General features: G+C 41.6%; 1 protein-coding gene across 4 annotated transcripts in view; it reads right to left on the bottom strand.

Moving 5' to 3' along the window:
- gabrg2 (gamma-aminobutyric acid type A receptor subunit gamma2) overlaps nucleotides 1-16,281 on the bottom strand; it is a 54,821-nt gene extending 38,540 nt beyond the window's left edge. For 2 of the 4 annotated variants that reach the window (XM_086227127.1, XM_086227131.1), the window contains exons 1-3: nucleotides 15,756-16,278; nucleotides 7,135-7,274; nucleotides 496-563 (exon numbers count right to left, since the gene is read on the bottom strand). In XM_086227127.1, the coding sequence (XP_086083253.1) occupies nucleotides 496-563; nucleotides 7,135-7,274; nucleotides 15,756-15,889 (342 nt within the window). In that variant the 5' untranslated portion in view covers nucleotides 15,890-16,278. Of the gene's footprint in view, nucleotides 1-495; nucleotides 564-7,134; nucleotides 7,275-15,755 lie in introns of all 4 variants that reach the window. The other 2 variants (XM_086227130.1, XM_086227129.1) reach the window with 2 other exon arrangements.
- Nucleotides 16,282-19,097: the final 2,816 nt, after the last annotated feature.

Below are 19,097 nucleotides of genomic sequence, written 5' to 3'. Positions count from 1 at the left end.
AACAGCATCTCTGCTGGTACAAAAGAAGGTCATATTCATATTTGCCCATGTACTCTCAGCCTCATACGCTGTTTTGAGACCTGGCCCACGTGTTGGCCAAAGGTCCAATTCAAAGAATTCTCATCCGTCTGCAGCGAGAGGCAGCATAGAACACCTTTATCCACTGCGGTGCAAAAGCCAATGCAGTAGTTTAGCTTCTGATTGACACCTGCATTGTGTTGCTACACTAGCAGGGCAGTGGGGCAGCATAGTGATTAGGTCAACAAACCAATCTTCTATGAAAAGCAAGCATCTGCCATGTTGAAGTGTGTGTGTGAGCAGTACACTGAAACCCTGCCAGCTGCAAAGAGACCATCACTCCAGATCATTCTGCTCTCGCCTGCCCGAGTCGGGTGGCGGCTCGAGCAGAAATTCATCCAAAACCTTTTTCTAAATGCTGGATTAAACGGGTTATTGATCAGTGAAACATTAAAACCAAATTCCACTGTTACTCACCATATTGATGGCATTGACTGGACCGATGCTGTTGACAAACATGTCTGTGTGGATCACTGTCGGTTTGACTGCAAAGAAGCACAGACAGATGATGAGATGAGCAGCGATCTATCATGCCCAACCAAGTCTCATAACCTGCAACGTCATCGTCAGCACACAAAGAGAGGCAAGTTTCCTGCTTAGCTCGCGTTCATGTGCCGAGGGAAAAAAGAAAAGGAGGAATTCTTGCGCTGTGCGTTCATTAAGAGAGGGAGCAGGTTCAGAACTCAGTATGAGAGTCAATATTTCAATTAAAACTGCCCAAATAAAAAGGTTCATGTCCAGTTATTCTAATCTTAAGATGAATCCTTTTAGGGAGTGTCAGCAATTGGCGTTGGATGATTCCGCACCTTTTTCATTCGCTGGTGTCAGTCTGTGGTTTGGATTTTGAAGTCCTGCCTTTTCTGCCACGGCTTAGTAGTCAGTAGTACTACAACAGCTACTGGTTCAAGGCATGTCAAAGATAAGAGAAGAGAGATAGCAGGGACAGTGTTTCCACTCCTCACATCGTATACTTCAGTGGAGTTAAATGGTAATTTAATTAAATGATCATCACTTTACATTTACTGGCCTTTATTATATTATCAGGATTTTACCAGGTCTGTGATACATCAGATAGAGCCGACGGCTCAGATTCCCTTGTCCCCGAGCAGACTACATCAAAGCTTTCTCCAACTGGGCCAACTCCCTCTTAAAACAAGCTTCCTGCCAATATTAGAGAACCACCACACACTTTGTATTTACGGCCAAACTCCTGACTCATTTACCAGAATACTTAAATGCCCTCAGCAGCACCCCTCCGTTTCTTTTCCTGTCCTTCCATGCATGACACCCATGAGCCCATCTTGATAGTGAATCATCCACTCTCTTTTCTCACAGACCTGCTGTGTTCGTCCAGACGGTAATCACCAAGAGATGCAGGGGTTTTTTGTTTTTTTTGTTTTGTTTTAAATATGCCGTTTCAGGTTGAAAGTGACTAGACAAGTTTTGAAGAACAAAAAAAAAAAAAAAAAATGTTTTTAACTATTTCAAGAAAACTAGGGCATGGTAAATTAGACAGAATTAGCAGTGTTCTTGCTGTTATATCAGCCCCTCTGGTGTCAGTGATGATCTTTTTCTAAATTCAAACCTGTAAATCGATTATCTGCACCTGTGCATCTACGACTCTTGGTGTATGTAACCTGCGTATGTTTGCTGGGACAAACTGGCAGATGTCAAACAAATGGGTGATACGACTGGACAGCTTTGCGTCACATGCATGTCCATGCACGGTCAGATCCTCTGAGTCAGCCCGGATCAGCCTCTACGCTTTGCTATCGTATGCGTATGTTCATGGATGAGTGGACGTGATGTCTGAGAGGAGTCAGGTTCAGACTCGAGCGGCTTCGAGGCTTCATGTGGGAGATAGTGAGTGTGAGAAGAAGACGGAGGGAAGGACTGCAGGTTTGCATCAATTTTTCATATCACTCCGAGGCATGTCATGTGTGTAGCACCCCCATCCGCAAAGACACGCTTGTGTGTTAATGCATGCTCGACGCAACGCATGAACACACACACAGTGTTCATAATGGCTTCCAGTTTATCACACTTAGTTCTAAGCCTGAAGTGTGTCATATGGTCAGTGAGTTGTTGTGAACAGTGAACATGTTCAGACGTAGTGAGAATTTTGATAAGATGACCCACAAAATAGGTTCCCTTGGATTAAATTACTCGAAAAAAAATCATGAAAGTGAAAGTGGGTGCACAATACAAGATGTCCTTATTTCATAGAAACCAATGGTATATGGAGGTCTTTCATAAATCCGTAAAGAGTTGCCAAGTAAACAGCATTTCATGATATTGGTGAACTTTAATTAGCCAAAATCTATGTTCTTGCTGTCAAAAACAATGTGATACATGCTAACAGAGTAGCATAAGAATGAGTCCTAAACCTGGAAGGGTTTTCGGTTGACCACTTAAAATAAGTTCACCTGTTCACATTAAGATATTTAAATAATATGTTTGTTGAAATAAAATATGTCAGGTAATACCACATTGGCTAATGATGGTTGTAGAAGAAGCCTCGAAGTCATGCACCCGCGGGGCAGGTCCTTCATCGCGTAACGATAGCTTTCTCCTTCTAGCGACCGCAGTTACGCGTCAAAAGCCATAAAGGTGATCTTCACCTGTGATTATATTCATGAAAAAACATGGAAGTCTCAAACGTTTGTTTGCCAATAAAAATAGAATGTAAAAAAAAATCCCACTGGCCTTTTGCGCTAGCTTCACAGTTGGCCTACAAAAATGTCCGCCAGTGCTGGGACTCTATATGCGCACTATTGACTTTCTTGTAAAAGCCTGATTCATCACAGTATATTTTTCCTAAATGTTACAAAAGGATAAAGTAAAACATGCAAGATACCATGACACTTGGTAGCTCTCACTCTGTCTCTCTCTCTCCTGCCGTCCTTCGACTGTGTGGTCACTGCTAGCGAGAGAACTGAAAACCCCATGTCTCAGAGGGACATCAATTAAATGACTGTAATTGATATTGATATATTTGATAGTGTAACCGGGTTAATGAATATCCAACAATCAACAACAATTGTGAAGTTCTTTTCCATGATAGTCGTGCATCCGCTGTCCCTTCACTCAGTCTGACCTACATACATTTCCTCTTTTATTAATGAAAGTAACATTGTTTGACTCGCTTCGTCCAGATGCAGTACATTCATGTGTAGCTAACCCAGATCCACCAGAAGTCGTGTGAGTCAGGGAAGCTGTCCAATAGCGTTTCATTGCTATTTTTCAATTTGTTACAGGTATATAAATGCATAAATTACATTTAAGAATTCAAGATGTATCACTGTGCATTAGCAATCGATCTGGCCATCAAATTCAAGCCACGGCACAAAATTCTCATCACCTTCATTGTTCTCCATGATATTCTAGAGGGCAGTGACTTTGACCAATGCCATGGATGTATTTTAAATTAAAAATGTAGTTTCCAAAGTCCCTCCACCCCTCCATCTCTGTCCTATTTGCTTCAGTTTTCATCTGTACAGTCGACTCCAGGGGCATTAAAATTAAATGAGCATCACAATGGGCTTCAAAGAGAAGCTGTGGCACAATCAGTGATGAATCTAAATCCACAGCAATTCAGCGCTCTGAGGAGTGCAGGAGAAACTTTACTTTGCTATGGTATATAGCTGCATGGTTGGGTGATTGGTTGGTGGCTCAGATGACAGTATAGCTGGCTAATTATAACCCTTCTGTAGCTGTGGATCTTGGCAGCCGCAAGAAGACCAACTCAGAGAGAGAGAGAGAGAGAGGAGATCAGAGCTTGTTTGAAGATGACGATGGCAGCAGACGCCCAGCTACACGCAGTGGCTCTGGGTTGAAGCTGTTCCACAAAGCAGATCCGAGCTGCTCTTCAATCAATAGCACAAGCCCACTTCTTCTGTCCTAAGAATAAAGACGATACCCCTCATGAAATGTGTCACATTATATGCAGAATTGCACATATTCTCCGGTGTGTATAAAAAAACACTCAGCACAGCCTGTACATTAAAGAGTGCACATAAAAGCAGCTGAGTGAAACAGATTCACTTTCAGTGTCAATGATACTCAGCTGCTTTCATCTTAATCGTTTCAGTCATTTCATTAGTCCTGGTTCAAAGCTCCTTTAGGTCAGTAACTGTAGTGCTAGCTTGGCTGTGTCTTTCCAGTGAACACTATTAGCCATATTTGTCATTGGGAAGCCAGTGAGGGATCGAGTTCTTTTTGTAGTTCTTACTGGTTGGCTGGTGAACCCTCATTGAAGAGATATGTGTGTGTGTGGGGGGGGGGGGGGGGTGATGTTCATTTCCTGAGCTCTCAGTGACATGAAGAAATGACTGACGGGCTTGCAAATCAAAACGTCAGGGTTAAAAAGAGTGTTGTTTCCTCTTCGGGTGTATTGTTTGAAGCTAACGGAACACGACCTTAACCTTTCGTGTCAGCCCATCTGTGTTTGATCGCATTGTCTGGCATAGAGCATTTTGCCGGTGCTTTAAATGGAAGTTATTCTATAATCATGCAATTTCAATTTCCTACTTGTAAAGTTTCGATCAGTAATTAAAGTGAACCTACACCAATGTATGTTTTCCTCTCCGCTAATATCCGCTTATTAAGGTAAACTTGTTGTATCAAGCCAGAGCTGGTAAGCTGGTGTGAGAACAAACACCTAAACCTGTGTATATACGTTTCCACTTTTATATTCACACACACACACACACACACACACACACACGAGTCACAGAGGTGCATAAAAAGAACAAACAAAAAAAAACCCATAAAAAAATCAAACATGTTGAAATTTCCTCTCGTGGGAAATGTTCACACACCTGTTTTGAGTATGAAATCAGAGAGAGATACTCACCAAAGCGTAGGCTGATTATTTACAAAAAACAGAATGACAGGTGCAAACTTGTAATCAAACATTTACTCACATTATTTTTTTTTTTCAAATCCAGTCCATTTTCCAGCACAACCACAACTCGCTGATTACAACCTCTTGAATCTGTCGCTGCAACCTCACAGATGTGCTTTCCCGCGTCACAATCTGCTCTCCTTGACTCCTGCAACACTTCTTGTTTGAGGCCTGCATGGATGTATCAACTTCAAAAGAAGCTCATACGCGTGTGAATATTTTGAGTGAAATGTACGCACAGGAGTTGAGTTGTTGTTGTTTTTCCTCTTTCTTTATGTTCTCATATCAAGTCTACAGTCTCTCGCTTGCTTTACCTCAACACCAGCTCCCTTTCTTGGATTACAACCATTTTGGAACTCGGCTTTGATTATTGCTGCGTTGAAAGCATTTAGTGTGTCTTCTTTCTGACGTTAAATGTTGTTTAGATTATCAGGAGTTCATCAACCTATGCCTATATAAAGAGAGAAAAGAGTCAACAACATGCAGGCTCGTAGAAACAGAGGCCGCTGCTTGCTTTAAGTCTGATGTTGACATCCTGTAAAAACCAACAAGCTTATCAGCTCATAATTAAAAAAACAAAGCTGGCTCCTCCAAACTTTCATCAAAACTATCTGAGGTAACAGATGACATCACCTTGACTTTCTCAAATGATTCTCCATGCAAATACACCCCGCGTGACACTACGCAGCCGCAAGCTATCACCTTAGCTGCTAAGGTTAATATTTGGCTGTTTATTTTTTTCATAATAATCGGGGAACCCGGCACAACTGCAGGCAGCCGAACTTTGCATCACTTTATAGTTTCATTTGTGTCCAAAGTCACTCAATAAAATCAGGTTTATGTACATTGGGATCAAAAACCAAGAGATGCCACTGCTGCTATTGTGTGCAGCGATAACATTGTTCAATAATTTACGTGGAAAAGTTTACGTGTTTTTTTCCTCTCCCTCAGAAACAAGGATATACTGTACTGCGATCTGTTGATCAGAATCTGATGATTTTGTCTGTCATTTTTCATTGTTCAATTATGACATTTTCTCAGATTAAAAAAAAAGGTGAAAATATCAGCATTGTGTCCGTTAGCGGCTGCCCTGATTTCCCTACAGCCACATCGGCACTGACCGTGGAAAATCTAGATCAGTCAAAGTCTAATGAAAGCCAAATTCCACCGATACTGATCAATTATAAAACACCACGCCGGTGAATCAACTGAAATTCAACCAATTTTGTTCTTCCTGCTCCTCCATCACAAGACACAAAAATAAATTGAAGCGCACACGATGATGCATTAGCACCTGGACTGTTCCCTCCATTAGAATCTCCATCACAGCGCAAGCCTTTGTGCCCCAGTCAAGCAGGAGCACTACGGTGCGCGCAGAAGCTCCTCCCTGCACGGGGAATGGTAGACCTTTATCATTCTCTAAGTGCGTGTGACAGATTCTGACTTCCACCAGTTTTTGCCAGATAAACTAACCCATTAATCAAGTATTCAAGGGTGGTGAGCATCTCCCCGTTCTGCTCTTGGAAATGGCTGTGTGATGTATGTGCTCTTCTGGGGATAGGAGACTTCTGCTAAGCTGCCAGTCAAAGTGAAGGAAGTAAATCACCCGTCTATTTCCTACATAACAAACAAGGCGTGCAGGACCTTGACAGACTGCTTCCCCGACCATAACACATGAAAGCTTACAGGACAACACACATCTCATTCTGCTGCAGCAAACTAATACAGGCCAGGACAAAATGCAGCATTTTGAATCCAATACCACCAAAACTTGAGTGTTTCTCATATTACAAGCTGCAGCAGAAATACTCCTCACATTCAAGCGCTACAGATGGTGCTCGGAGCCTGAAAGCGTCACGCTCGCTCTCATTGACACATGTTTCAGGCTTCACCTTGCTGCACAATTATAGATTATCTGTCTTGAACGAGCACGAAGATGGCAGGCTGCAGGCTTCAAAGACTCCCTTGTAGATGTCAGTGGGTGACATTTCAAATGCGACATCCTTCTTTTTCACAGTTAATCGGTTAAATGTATGTTGTAAAAGCATGTAAAAGCATATGTGTTTGATGGCAAATGAGGCCATAAAAATCAACGCCTCACTTTTGATTCCGTGACTAAAAAGATCATCCGTGAAAAATCGAGCACCCACCTCCGATGTCAGGTCTGAGCTTGTTGTCGTATCCATCTAGTAGGCTGTTTAGAATGTGCGTGACGTCACTCTCGTACACTTTGGGAGTCAGCACCCACGTCTTGTTAGACACCTCATCGTCATCATCAGTCTGGAAGGAGCTGTGGTGAGGAGAGGAGAAGAAAACGCATGAAATCAATCATTTCATTTGAAAGGAAAGCCAGCAGTTTCTTCGCTATGCTCTGCTTTCTTTAAAAAAAGAAGAAAAAAAAGGAGATGAGGGAGACGGCGAGAGTCAATTCATGTGACGCACTCAAACAAAAATATGATGATGTAACAGCGATGATGTCACAGGGAGCTTTTTGCGTCAGTATCGGACAGATATCTGAAATCTATCAGCTCTGTGCTTTCCCATCTGGGGCCATTAAGGCCTGTGTTTTAGTGAAGAGGCCGCCATTATTTCAACACCAAGCCCATCAGACATTTCCAAATCAGGGACGGGGTCCTCTCCCGTGTTCATTTCATCCCGATCCTGCCACTCTGTCTCATGTATCTTCATATTTTGTATTTCGTCAGTCTCTTTGATGTAACAGAACATTTGTACGACGAAAGCTAACATAAGATGATGTGGTACTGCATCAAGCTAACCAAAGAAAAAAGAATTGTTGTTTTAAATTGTGTATTAGTGGAAATCGACACGTTTGAGAAATCAGATCACTGCTTTTGTGATTCTCTAGTCTGTAGCTTAGTCCTCCTGGAAGGACTGTTCACATGTTGACACCTTGCTGCTGCTCGGTAGTCCACAACCTTATGGGTAGAAGAATGCTTCCTGTCTCCACACCACACCCAGTTGTGTGTACAAGAACAACAGAAACAAAAATAAGATGTGCCACAACAGTACAATCGGCAAAATATCTTCTGACCTGCTTATACACACACAGTACAAGACGCAAGATGACAGTTGCATTTACTCTTCCCGGCTGCTGGCACAGGGTTTGAATTTCCTGTGCAATTAATCTAAGTTTAATCAAAATTATTTATTATCTACCCATATGGCCTACTTCCAATTGCAGGGAGGCCCAATAATTCTTAAGGTCTAACTGTGTGTCAAAAAAAATGTGATTCTCAATGAAATATCAGCAATGTTCTGCCAAGATATCATAATTTGATCTCTGCAAAACACCGTAAGTATTTAAATGCTCATGGTTTTCATGAGAATAATTACCTAAAAATCAAAATTCTCTCTTTCGCAAATCACACTGCAATATCGGTCAGAGGAACGTCAGTCTCCTGGGCCCCTGGCTGACACTGCGGGTACTCAACCCCGGTTCAGGGCATCGTGTCTGAATGACGACCCCCACAAACGCCCTCCCCCAAAATAATGACTGTGTCTGAGTATGGCAAAGGGACCTGGACTTGAGCTGTTTGTCAAAACGTAAAAAGAGCTTCTGTGAGCCCTGAAGAAGATCCGCCAATTTTTCCTGACTCACTTTCTCACCTCAGACATCTCCAACTGAATAGACAATGATGCCTCAAGAGCCTCTGACCACAAATGTCACCGCCGTGGTAAATATTTTCCCTGCTCTCCCATCGTTGACAGGGATAAATACATATATATCACTTGTGATCACGGGGAAATTCATATGTATAAAGCATTACAGGGCAATTTATATGCTAAAAACTTTATGCTGCTACAGAGTAGGAAGATGTCAGAAGACTTGGCACTACAGAACGCCGTCTGCAATTTGCTCTGCCAGCGGGCAGCTTCCATACCGATGTATCTGTGTGTGCCTGTCTGCGGCAGAAAGAGCAGCGTCGACGGAAATGTATATATGTGATGTGTATCAGAGACTGTGAATACATAAAACGCACTGGCCCAGTTTGCACTGTACCTTTTTATTCAATTTGTGTTGGTGCCATCTGTGTGTAATTAGTGTGTGATTCACTAAGGCAGCAGTTCATTACACAACCAGTGCCTGGGACCGCCTTCTAGATGCATTCTGGGAGAGAAAAAAAAGGAGCTCAGACGGCACATTTCCACGTCTGTGATCAACAACCTCAAAAGAATGTACCAACTAAGTTTCGCAAAACATTATCTTCTGGAAAGAAAAAGAAAATTCCAACACACGTTTTCCAAAGGCTCCGATTCAAGTCTTACTGAGGATTTAAATTGTTTGGACTGGAGTTTTATAACTTAAGTTATGAAAATCTTAGAACAACATAGGCTTGATTATACAAAACCTACAATCCAGATGATTCCAGGCAATATTGTGATTGTGACCATTTTGAGCTAAAAAAAAAAAGAAAAAAAAAAAAGTTCAAAGTCAAGTGTTCTCAAACAGCTGAATGAGTTCCACCTTCCTTTTGGAATAAACAGCAACATTTTGCCCACAAACCAGAAGATCATTACAGAATGTAATATGTTGACAATCATAAGAAGGTAAATTGGAAATAAATGGGTCTAATAACCCAGCACTAGGAGGTGGAGCTCCCAATTTTTGAGGAGAACCTATCAAGTATGTGAAAGACATTTCAGGCTCTTTGAGAAATGACTCCAATTTAGAGTTCTTATAAATGCAGGGCAGACACAGTTCATGTTTCCTCAATATCTTGCACAACACCACATTCTTGTTTTTATTTTGTTGTTGTTGTTATTCTGTTTGATCTGTTCCATTGAAAAACGTCTTCTTACCTCGGAGTAACTGTGCTCTTAGTCGTACTGTGCATGTTTCACTTAACATTGTTTCGTTGTTGTTGGTGAAGGGCACCCAAGGATTGAACTTGCTTCTTTGCCTTTAAAGAGTGTAATCGATATCGGCGTGCAGCTGCAGCTCGCTGGCTTCGAGTTCATCTTTTAGTTCATGCAAAAGCCACAAGTCCACTTTTGATAGGCACTGTAATTTTTCCATTCGTTTCAAGCACTTTTTTATGGCATGTAGATCCGTTAAAAAAAGTCTTTACTTCTGTGAGCTTATATTTCAATACATCAGTATCAGTTTGCTGTTTGCAGCGGAATAATCCTTCATCAAACAGGTGCCTGAAACTCCCAGGAACCTGAATAATATCAAACACACTATGTAATCTACCACTTGTTGCGTACCTCCTGTTTTTGGTGTGATCCTCCTTGCGTGCGTATGCATTAAAGAGAAGCCCACATCACTACTAGCACCCACTTATACTTCCAGTGACAGAAATTTGCACTTGTTTGTTGAGAATTTCAGTACTGTATAATTCTCAGGCTGTTGTTGTGCACTTCCAGTAATCATTAGGGTCAAATCAGCGAGTTGGCCTTCAGAATAAAAGAGTAGCCTTGAACAGCCTGGGAGCTTTCAGTGGGGCTCTGGAGCACTGAGAGGAGAAGAGGGCTCTGGAAGACCTGATAGCTTTCTCGTGTTCCTAGACTGGGTGAGAACCGCTTTCTTCCTTGGACTGCCACAAGTGCCATCAAGTGCCATGCATATCCACTATGAAACTACCACCTCCAGCATTAAATCTTAATTACATTACTCAGGTGCGGCCTTTTAAAAAATGTCTGACTGGATGCTATGAAGAATGAGAGTATTCAGGAGCTGATAGGGGGATAGATGGAGAGGCGGGGAGATGTGAGGCTCCGCCAGACAACCATTTCATTTTTTGGATTATCAGCATATACCATTTTTTTCCCCCTGAGACATCAACTGTATTTAAAGAGAGCTTAGAGAGAAGCTACACCCTATTCAAACAGGAGCATGAGCATATTCTGTACATAAGGGTACTGAAATGAGTGGAAGAAAATATTGATACCACAGTACATCGTGCTGGTGCTTCCTATTGTGACACATTATCAATACACTGGCACCAATTTCCGAAAAAATTCTCCAATCACCATCTTTTTTCTTGAAAATGTTTTGAAGCTGTTGATTTTTGCATTAGGTGTGTTAGCGATGTTCTTTGTTATTTATGTTTTGGGCTGGGTTGTTTTTTTTTTGTCAGTTCAGTGACATCACGATGTACCGAGACGCTACAAAACACAGAAGCGTTGTGCGGTGATACGTGGGTCATGGAGGGCTAACTATCGTTCTGGTCCTGTAATGTTAGCTCCATTCCTAACAAACAGAACAGCGCTCTGACATGAAAACGCTCCACAGAGGAGCAGATCAAAGGCAGAGCCGTGTGTTCCCCACTGCAGGAAGGTCTGTGGTTTTGCCTACTAATTCATGTCCATAGAGAGGCCTGTGCAAGTGTGTGTGTGCATTTATATACACCCATACCCGTCCATGCACTGATGAAGAGTACTGCAAGTGCTGTTATGCTTTAACATATTGAGGACAATCTCACACATTCCACCCTTCACATTAAATGCCATCATGAACAAGAACTCTCATTTGCTCTCCTGCTGAACACTTTAGTGTTCATGTAAAGCAGCAGCAAGCCGCCCCGTCCGCCTGGATAACCACAGCGATATCAACAACGGAAACGGCTTCCATTACCATCCACGTCCAACATCTTCAGATCATATATGCACATTTTCAATTATAGATAATAACGAAAATGGCCCGAAACTAATAAGACACTTGTGCTTGAACACGCTGATAGCTTAACAGGGATGAACAAAGAATTGAATCGTTAAGCAGAATCGATAATGGCATCGCTGAAATCTTCCCTACTCGGAATACAGTGACTTAATCCATCAGATTACGATTTTTGCAAAATGAGGAAGTGCAGTTATGGTACTGGAGACGGCAAACAAATCACCTGGACTATGTCAGTGTGCTCTACTTAACTGACCTCTGGCAGCAAGAGCAAGTCTATTTACAGACTCAGTCCGGTCTAAACTAGATCACGCAGATGAACTAATATTGGTTGACATGATAAATTGCAGATTTTTCTTTTTTCCTATAAATAAAAGCAATGACACAAACAACAATCAAGTTATTTATGGGAAGAAAAAAAAACTGAACTCATTATTGTCTGGCCCTCTACTTTACTGTTTTGGTTCATTGAAATTATTTGTTCTCATGGTGTCATTTTTGGCGAAAGCAGGCTGAGAAAACAAGGCTCTGACAACCTTCTGAACTCTGCGTTCTCAGCACCAAATGGCAAACAGATGCTGCTAGCGACTAGCTGGTGAATATCGTGATGCATTTAGTGACAAAAGAGACACAAATTTGTCTCAGGAGCTGAATGAGATCAAAAACTTTGCAAAGGTGAATGAATACTGGACTTAGATGACAATAATACTACTCCAGATGAAGGAAAACAATTTAAATATGAGCTTGTAATCTTGTATATACCTGAAATATCTCATAGATTAATAATTCATAGTGATGTGCAGCATGTATTTGTGGATTAAATTGAGATTATGCTTTTATTTATATTTTTATAACAAGGATATTGCAATTCTAATTTGAATGCAGTACTTGGTTCTCAGAGCAATAGTTTTGGCATATACAAGTACTAATATCATACACTGATAAACAAAGGCTATGTCATTTTCTCCATCGTAGCGGGCCAATGTGTATTTCCAAAAAGGGAAACAAAGTATCAGCAGAACAGTTTTATATAGAAATTCACAAACCACTTCGGATTATGGGTAGCCAAGAGAGATGTATTTTTGTCCACAGAATCTCTAAAAATAAAGATGGACCTAGCAGGGCTGAGAAGTTAGGGATGGCCAGAGTGAAATGTGTGAGATAAGGAGCTCTGCCAGCTTGGAGTGGCCTCCCGTCACATATTATTGTGGCATCTATTTGGGTGGGTAGATGTCAGTAGTAATCACTGCAGCAGTTAACTCAAATCCTCCAAATTTTATCCCCAAATCTGAAATCACTCTGACCTTAATACCATCCGGGTGATGAATATGATGGGCTGTCTAAGTTGTAAGCAAGAGGAAGTGATGAGCTTTGACGTTCAACTGCTTTTCTCCTGTTAATACACCAGAAGGAAAGAGGAGCGACGTTGCTCTTCAATCGGTTTGATGACTTCAGAGCTGCATTATGGGATATATGACAGACTTTCATTGCAGATGTGTGGGTAAATTGAGTGTTTCCAAACTGAAGGGATGGAATATTATAGCAGCTGTGGCAGGGGGTGGATTGATGGAACGTTACTCGACTGGTAAAACGAGCTCAAGATAAAAAAAGTTAGCATTTCCTTAGAACTTAGCTTAGAAGGCTGGTTACCTCAGCCCTGAGCTCATATCTCATCTGTGCATGTTGATCTGGCGTGTGAGGTACAACAAGCTACAACTAGCATGTAGCATTGTGTTGCCTCTGCTTTTACAAACTGTGCATGGGTGGCATTGATAAATGATTGGAGCGTCAGCCTATATATTCAACAATGGAACCCCAGGTGATTAAGTATTGCATCAGATTTACTGCAGTGAAAGGGCACGGTATGATATTGCATCATCCCAAAACTGGGGAAAATATGCTGAAACAATTCATGAAATATTTGCTTTGTTCAGGAAACACACCATCTTTTTGGGAAATAATCTTATTGGCCACCACAGATATCCAGCAGACGGCCTTCCCTCCAAACCCTCAGCGGCTGACCGCTAGTTAGCTTACCTGCAACAAGTGCTAGCACTGCTCAAAACCCATCTGAAAAAAAAAAAAATCATAATATCTGCTTTCCTCCAAAACAGCCGCTTCCTGCAGTGAGCTTATTAGAGAAATAAACAGCATCATACTCTTATCAGTTCGTGTCTGAATTTGTTTCTTGTGTGCTTCGTCAGTGATATGAGGAGTTAGCACCCAGTGTTAGGGTGTCACGACATCATACATCAACATGTATAATATCGTGACACCCTAACACCTGCACTTCATACACAGTTCATAACGTTAGCAGGGCAGAGCGAGGTTTTGCAGCTGCTACACTGGCTCCGTTTGTTCTGCTTGCCCCGCAGCACAAACAGGGCGGGTTCTATGGTGATCCCATCATTTTAAAGGCCTGGAGAACTGAATTATCACACGATGAGAAAAAGAAAACGAGACCTTAAACACAGGCATCCCCTGCAAGGCTAAGAGCTGGTCTCATGCAATGAACGTGGTCAGAGTAGCTGCTCTGATTTAGTGTGTTTCAGCCTTTCGTCTGATGCGTGTTCTGTATTCATCCAACAATAATGATCAGATTCTTGGGTTTCCAGTTTCTCTACGTGGACCAGTTAGTATCTGATGGACTGATATTGCAACAAACTTAATCAAAAAGACCGACTTTGTGTCTCACTTGAGGATGATTTGCCAGAGCTAGTTTCAAGCACTTGAGTCTACGTTAATGTGGAATTGATGCAATCAGACCTCACCAAGCGTAGTAACTGTCAATGAGTCACAAAGTAGCATAGATTACTGAACGCATGCCAGAGGCCTTGAGAGTTGTCTTATGTAAGAGTCTCCATACAGGAATCACAAAAAGCAACACACCCCTTTGCTGCTAGCACATTCCATTTCTTTGATTAGTTCGTTGTACTTGAACTACTCATGAGCCACTAAGTAGCAATAGATCTGAATTTTGGGGGGTGTCATTCAACAGGGGGAGCAGTGTTCCGTCAGGCATATTGTGAACACTACTTATGCATATCGTTAGAGAAACATGGGCCTGACAATCCAGGCTGGGCAGGGAGCCCCGAGGCTGCGATCTGCTTGTCGGTGATTGAACATCGCCTGATTTATATGCCTCCATTTTTCACCCTACAACAGCACAAAACAAGAGCGATGCAAGGAGCCTAACCATCCGCTTCCTCTTGACTATTCTTATCCTAGTACATGAGAATAATGCCCTGACAGGGACAAGCAAGCAGCTTTCTTTAAACAAAGTGAAATCTGCTCAGGCTGAAATGGCAGCCGCTTGCCCCCCCCCCCCCCCCCCCCCCCGTTTGTGTGTGTAAGAGAAGGATCAGTCCATATGTGTTATCCTTGTCCTTATTTGTGCCTTTACACTTGTATTCTCTGTGTAATTGTCTGCCATTTTGAAAAAGCTTTTCTATTTCAAATGGGTGAAACGTTGCTTCTTTCACACACAGACACACTCACACACACATGCATGCACAAACACACACGCACACACACTTATCTCTTCATCACTGCTTTCTTATATTAGTGTTTGGCTACATTAACACATGGGTTCAGTCATGAGGCTTTGACTCTTAGAATAGACTTGATCCTTGCGAACAGCTCAGCTCAGACTATATGTAGCTACTCTTTAGCTTCCTACCTGCTAAGCTATTAGTAGCGCCGGGCAGATTGAGGGAGATGATGGAGAAATCGTCTCTCAAAAAGGATATTTACATGTAAAAAAAAGAAAAAAAGAAAAGGCAAATGTATTTAATACTAGGTGTATATATAAAGCAATCATGGCGGCACTTTTTGTTTTCCTTTTTTTTTTTTTTAAATGTGAAAACCAGCTCGAAATCTCGCAGTAAGACGATACATGTGTGTATCCAATTATGAGACAATTCTGATACAAACACTCTCCTGTTGTATGTGTGTGTGTTCCGATAAGAACAACCATATCCCGTGTATTGTTCGGGAGCAGCTTTGATGGGAGGAACCGTTAAAACTGTGTGATTAAAAAAAACAAAACACATGCAACCCGAACAGAGCCCCGACCAAACAGAAAATCATTCTAACGGGGAAAAATATATATATGCTGCATTAACGTCTTACCTTGTCGGGAGATTAACGGCAATAAAGAGCCAGAGAAACAGCTTCAGGGGTAGGGAAGGCTTCGCCATTGCTGTCGAGCATTTGGAAGCTAAATTTGGTGAAGCCATCATCATCATCATCATCATCATCACCATCTTCCTTTTCCTCTTTATTGAAGATGGACGTGTCCCTCTATTTACTGGGTTTTCTCTCTGCGATACATTACGCACGTTAGCAGGAGCGGGTCTGCAAATCTAGACCCGAGGCGGACGTGCGATGGAGTGAAAGCAGCCAAAACACAATCGAAGCGAGTCGAGGTGTCGCTCGGGTTTTTTTTTTCTTTTTTCTTTTTCCTCTTTCCTCCCCTCGCTGCTTGTCTGTTACCGAATCGACAGACCACCAGGGCCCTAAAAGACTTGAACAAGACGCCGAAGCCGCCCCCCCCAGCCGTAATAAGCTAGTCTAATATCAAGCAGATGACAAACCCAGTGAAGCCCCAGTCAGAATGCAGATTAGAGGGGTCAGAGAGGAACTGATGCACGTTGCTGCAGCACGGATCAACACATGCGTGGTTTCACGACGCGGAAGCAGATCTTCCATTGACTTGGAGGAGGAACAAGCTTTAGCTTGATGCTACAAGGGGGGAGAAAATGTAGTTTTCTCTCTCTCTCCTGTAAATTTTTTTTTTGACTGAGAGCACAGTTATGCCACGTGATAGACGATTTTTTCTTTTTTAGTATAATAAAATTGTGTGCTGCTTTTTTATGGGTGAAAAAAAATCTCACTATTCCCAAATAATGTAATTCATCTCACTTCAATAAGAACCTGATCAAATCTGGCATTCTGGGCTGTCTCAGAAAAATGCAGCAGGTGCAACTGAGGACACCCAGTTAGTAGCACACTGATTTGAGGGTCAGGGGTTCAAGATTCATGATCCCCCCCCCCCCCCACACACACACACACACACACACACACACACATTAGTCCTTTGTAACTCTATGCAGAAAGAGCCAGCCATGTATAATTAGCTTGAAGCTAATGGAGCTAGCTGTATGTACAATATTGTGTGTGTGTGTGTGTGTTCTTGGTTTTTGTTATCTTTTGGAGACCTTTTCTGATATAAATGCGAACCTTATCAGGATTCCTAGTCCACATGGGGACCAAAGACCGGTCCTAATGTGGCAGAACTTTATTTATGAACACCTCGTCAAAGTAAGAGTGAAGGTGTAAATTGCAGTTATTTTGAGGTTGAGGTTAGGCATTAATTGGTTAGGGTTAGGATTAAGATTAGGGCTTGGGTTAGGATATTCACATGAATGGAAGTCAATGGAATGTCAGAATAAGGATAGCAATGCAAACCTGTGTGTGTGTGTGTGTGTGTGTGTGTGTGTGTGTGTGTGTGTGTGTGTGTGTGTGTGTGTTTTGTATAAATGAGCGTGTGTGTTTTGTATAAATGAGCCTACGACTTCAGGCCAGACCCTGTCCTCAGCACCCCGGACAGCTCTAGTGGTGTCTTCACTATTAAGACCCAGAAATCAGCACCAAGGCTAGCTCCTGTCACTCGCTGCTGCACACGTTACACGGCCCTCACAGTTACATACTGTTACATACATTATCAGGTTAAATGAACAAAACTGCACCCTGAAAATAAAGGTGAAACTGTTATACATTATTGTGTATATATATATATATATATACACAATTATTGATTGCTTGCCTGAATGAGGTTAAGTGGCATGCAGCACATGTAAGAGGATATATTTAAATCAGTGTACACAATTCCTTTATCACATATGTTGTCTAAATTTGACATATTTTGAAACCTATCCAAGAATTAGTTTTGCATCGTCCTTTGTGAGGTGCTGTAATATATATATATATATATATATATATATATATATATATATATATATATATATATATATATATATATATATATATATATATATATATATATATGCTAATGCTCCTGTTTGAATGGGATGAAACTTCTTTCCAAGGACTCCTAGAGGGGATGTTTTGGGGATAAAATATGTGCTCATAATCTCAAGTGCAAAATGTTTTTCCGTCCAGCAGAATCTCGAAAATGTCTCACTTCTGTTTGCATCTAGTATCTCCCCTTCTCCTTTCTATCGGTCTATCTCGATAGAAGTACTGGGACATTTTTAGAGCATCTAGTTAGATATGTTTAACATGGTCCACCGAAAGGATAGATTTCAACTGTAATTATCAGCATGCAATATATTCATGCTGATAGATAATGCTTGAATGAAAAATCTTTTAACGCTACTCTGAACAATGTGATGAAAGTTGTTCCCTCATCTGCTCATTGAACAATGTCTTCTCACATACACAGATGCTGATATTACAAAATAATCAAGGAATATCATGCAGACATGCATATTAGCGTGTTCCCTCAGAAGACGGTTTCTTCTCCAGACGTCCAGTGAGATAGAGAAATAAAAGCCTTGCTATTTGCTCGCATTTTGAATGAAATCCTACGAGCAGGAAAGCTACAGGGAGGAAACAAAGCAAGGAGAAGAGAGTGGCAGGTGCAGTCTAAACAAGCAGGTGCTTCCAGAGACATCCTGTCAGGGTGTATTAGCCCAAATTCCTCGATGAACAATTATTCCACACGCACACTGGCAGTGAACATACACTATCACTTTTACATTCCCATGAGGCAGCAGCCATGTATATTTTGTATATCAGCTCCACTCGCTCACAATCATAACCCCCTCCCTTTTTTTTCCCTTCCGCTCCTGTTTTTGAAACAGAAGTGATTGAAATTGTGGGAAAGCAAACTTGAGAGCAGCTGTTTCCACCTCATGCATGGAGGATGAGGCCTGATTTCAAACATTGTCATGTGTTTATTTGTTGCAAATGAGTGCAGGTAAATCATCTTAAGGAAAAAGACAGCTGCCTCATCAAACATGAAGCACTTCTTAAAGACAAGGAAACCTGCAATCTCCCCCTGAATAAAACATGAAGAGCTGCTATCATGTAATATATGATGGACAGCGTATTTTTTTCCCCTGTTCCATATTCACAGACTTTACCTCAGAACTGCAAAGGGGGTGTGGAGGCACATGAAAATAATCTAAACTATGTTGTGACACATTTTCATTTTTTTATGAGTAGAAATAGAATATTGACTAAACTAGCAATGCAGAAAAATATTCGTTCTGGCATGACACTGATGTTAGCAATGTGTCAGCTCTCACAGTATCATTGATGCATCATCTGTTCAGCGATGTGTCAAGTGTTTTGGGTGACCTTTCTAAACTGTCAGCTCACTAATACACTGCTCTAATGAAAACAGTGATTGCCACAGCACCTTCCTCTACAGCACCTCAAACTCCT

This window comes from Aulostomus chinensis, chromosome 15 (assembly GCF_037954235.1).
Source record: "Aulostomus chinensis isolate RoL2024-O1b breed Wild chromosome 15, RoL_Achi_v1.0, whole genome shotgun sequence".
Classification (NCBI taxonomy): Eukaryota; Metazoa; Chordata; class Actinopteri; order Syngnathiformes; family Aulostomidae; genus Aulostomus; species Aulostomus chinensis.
The sequence above is the reverse complement of the archived record's forward strand: the minus strand, read 5'-3'. Positions and strand labels throughout refer to the sequence as shown.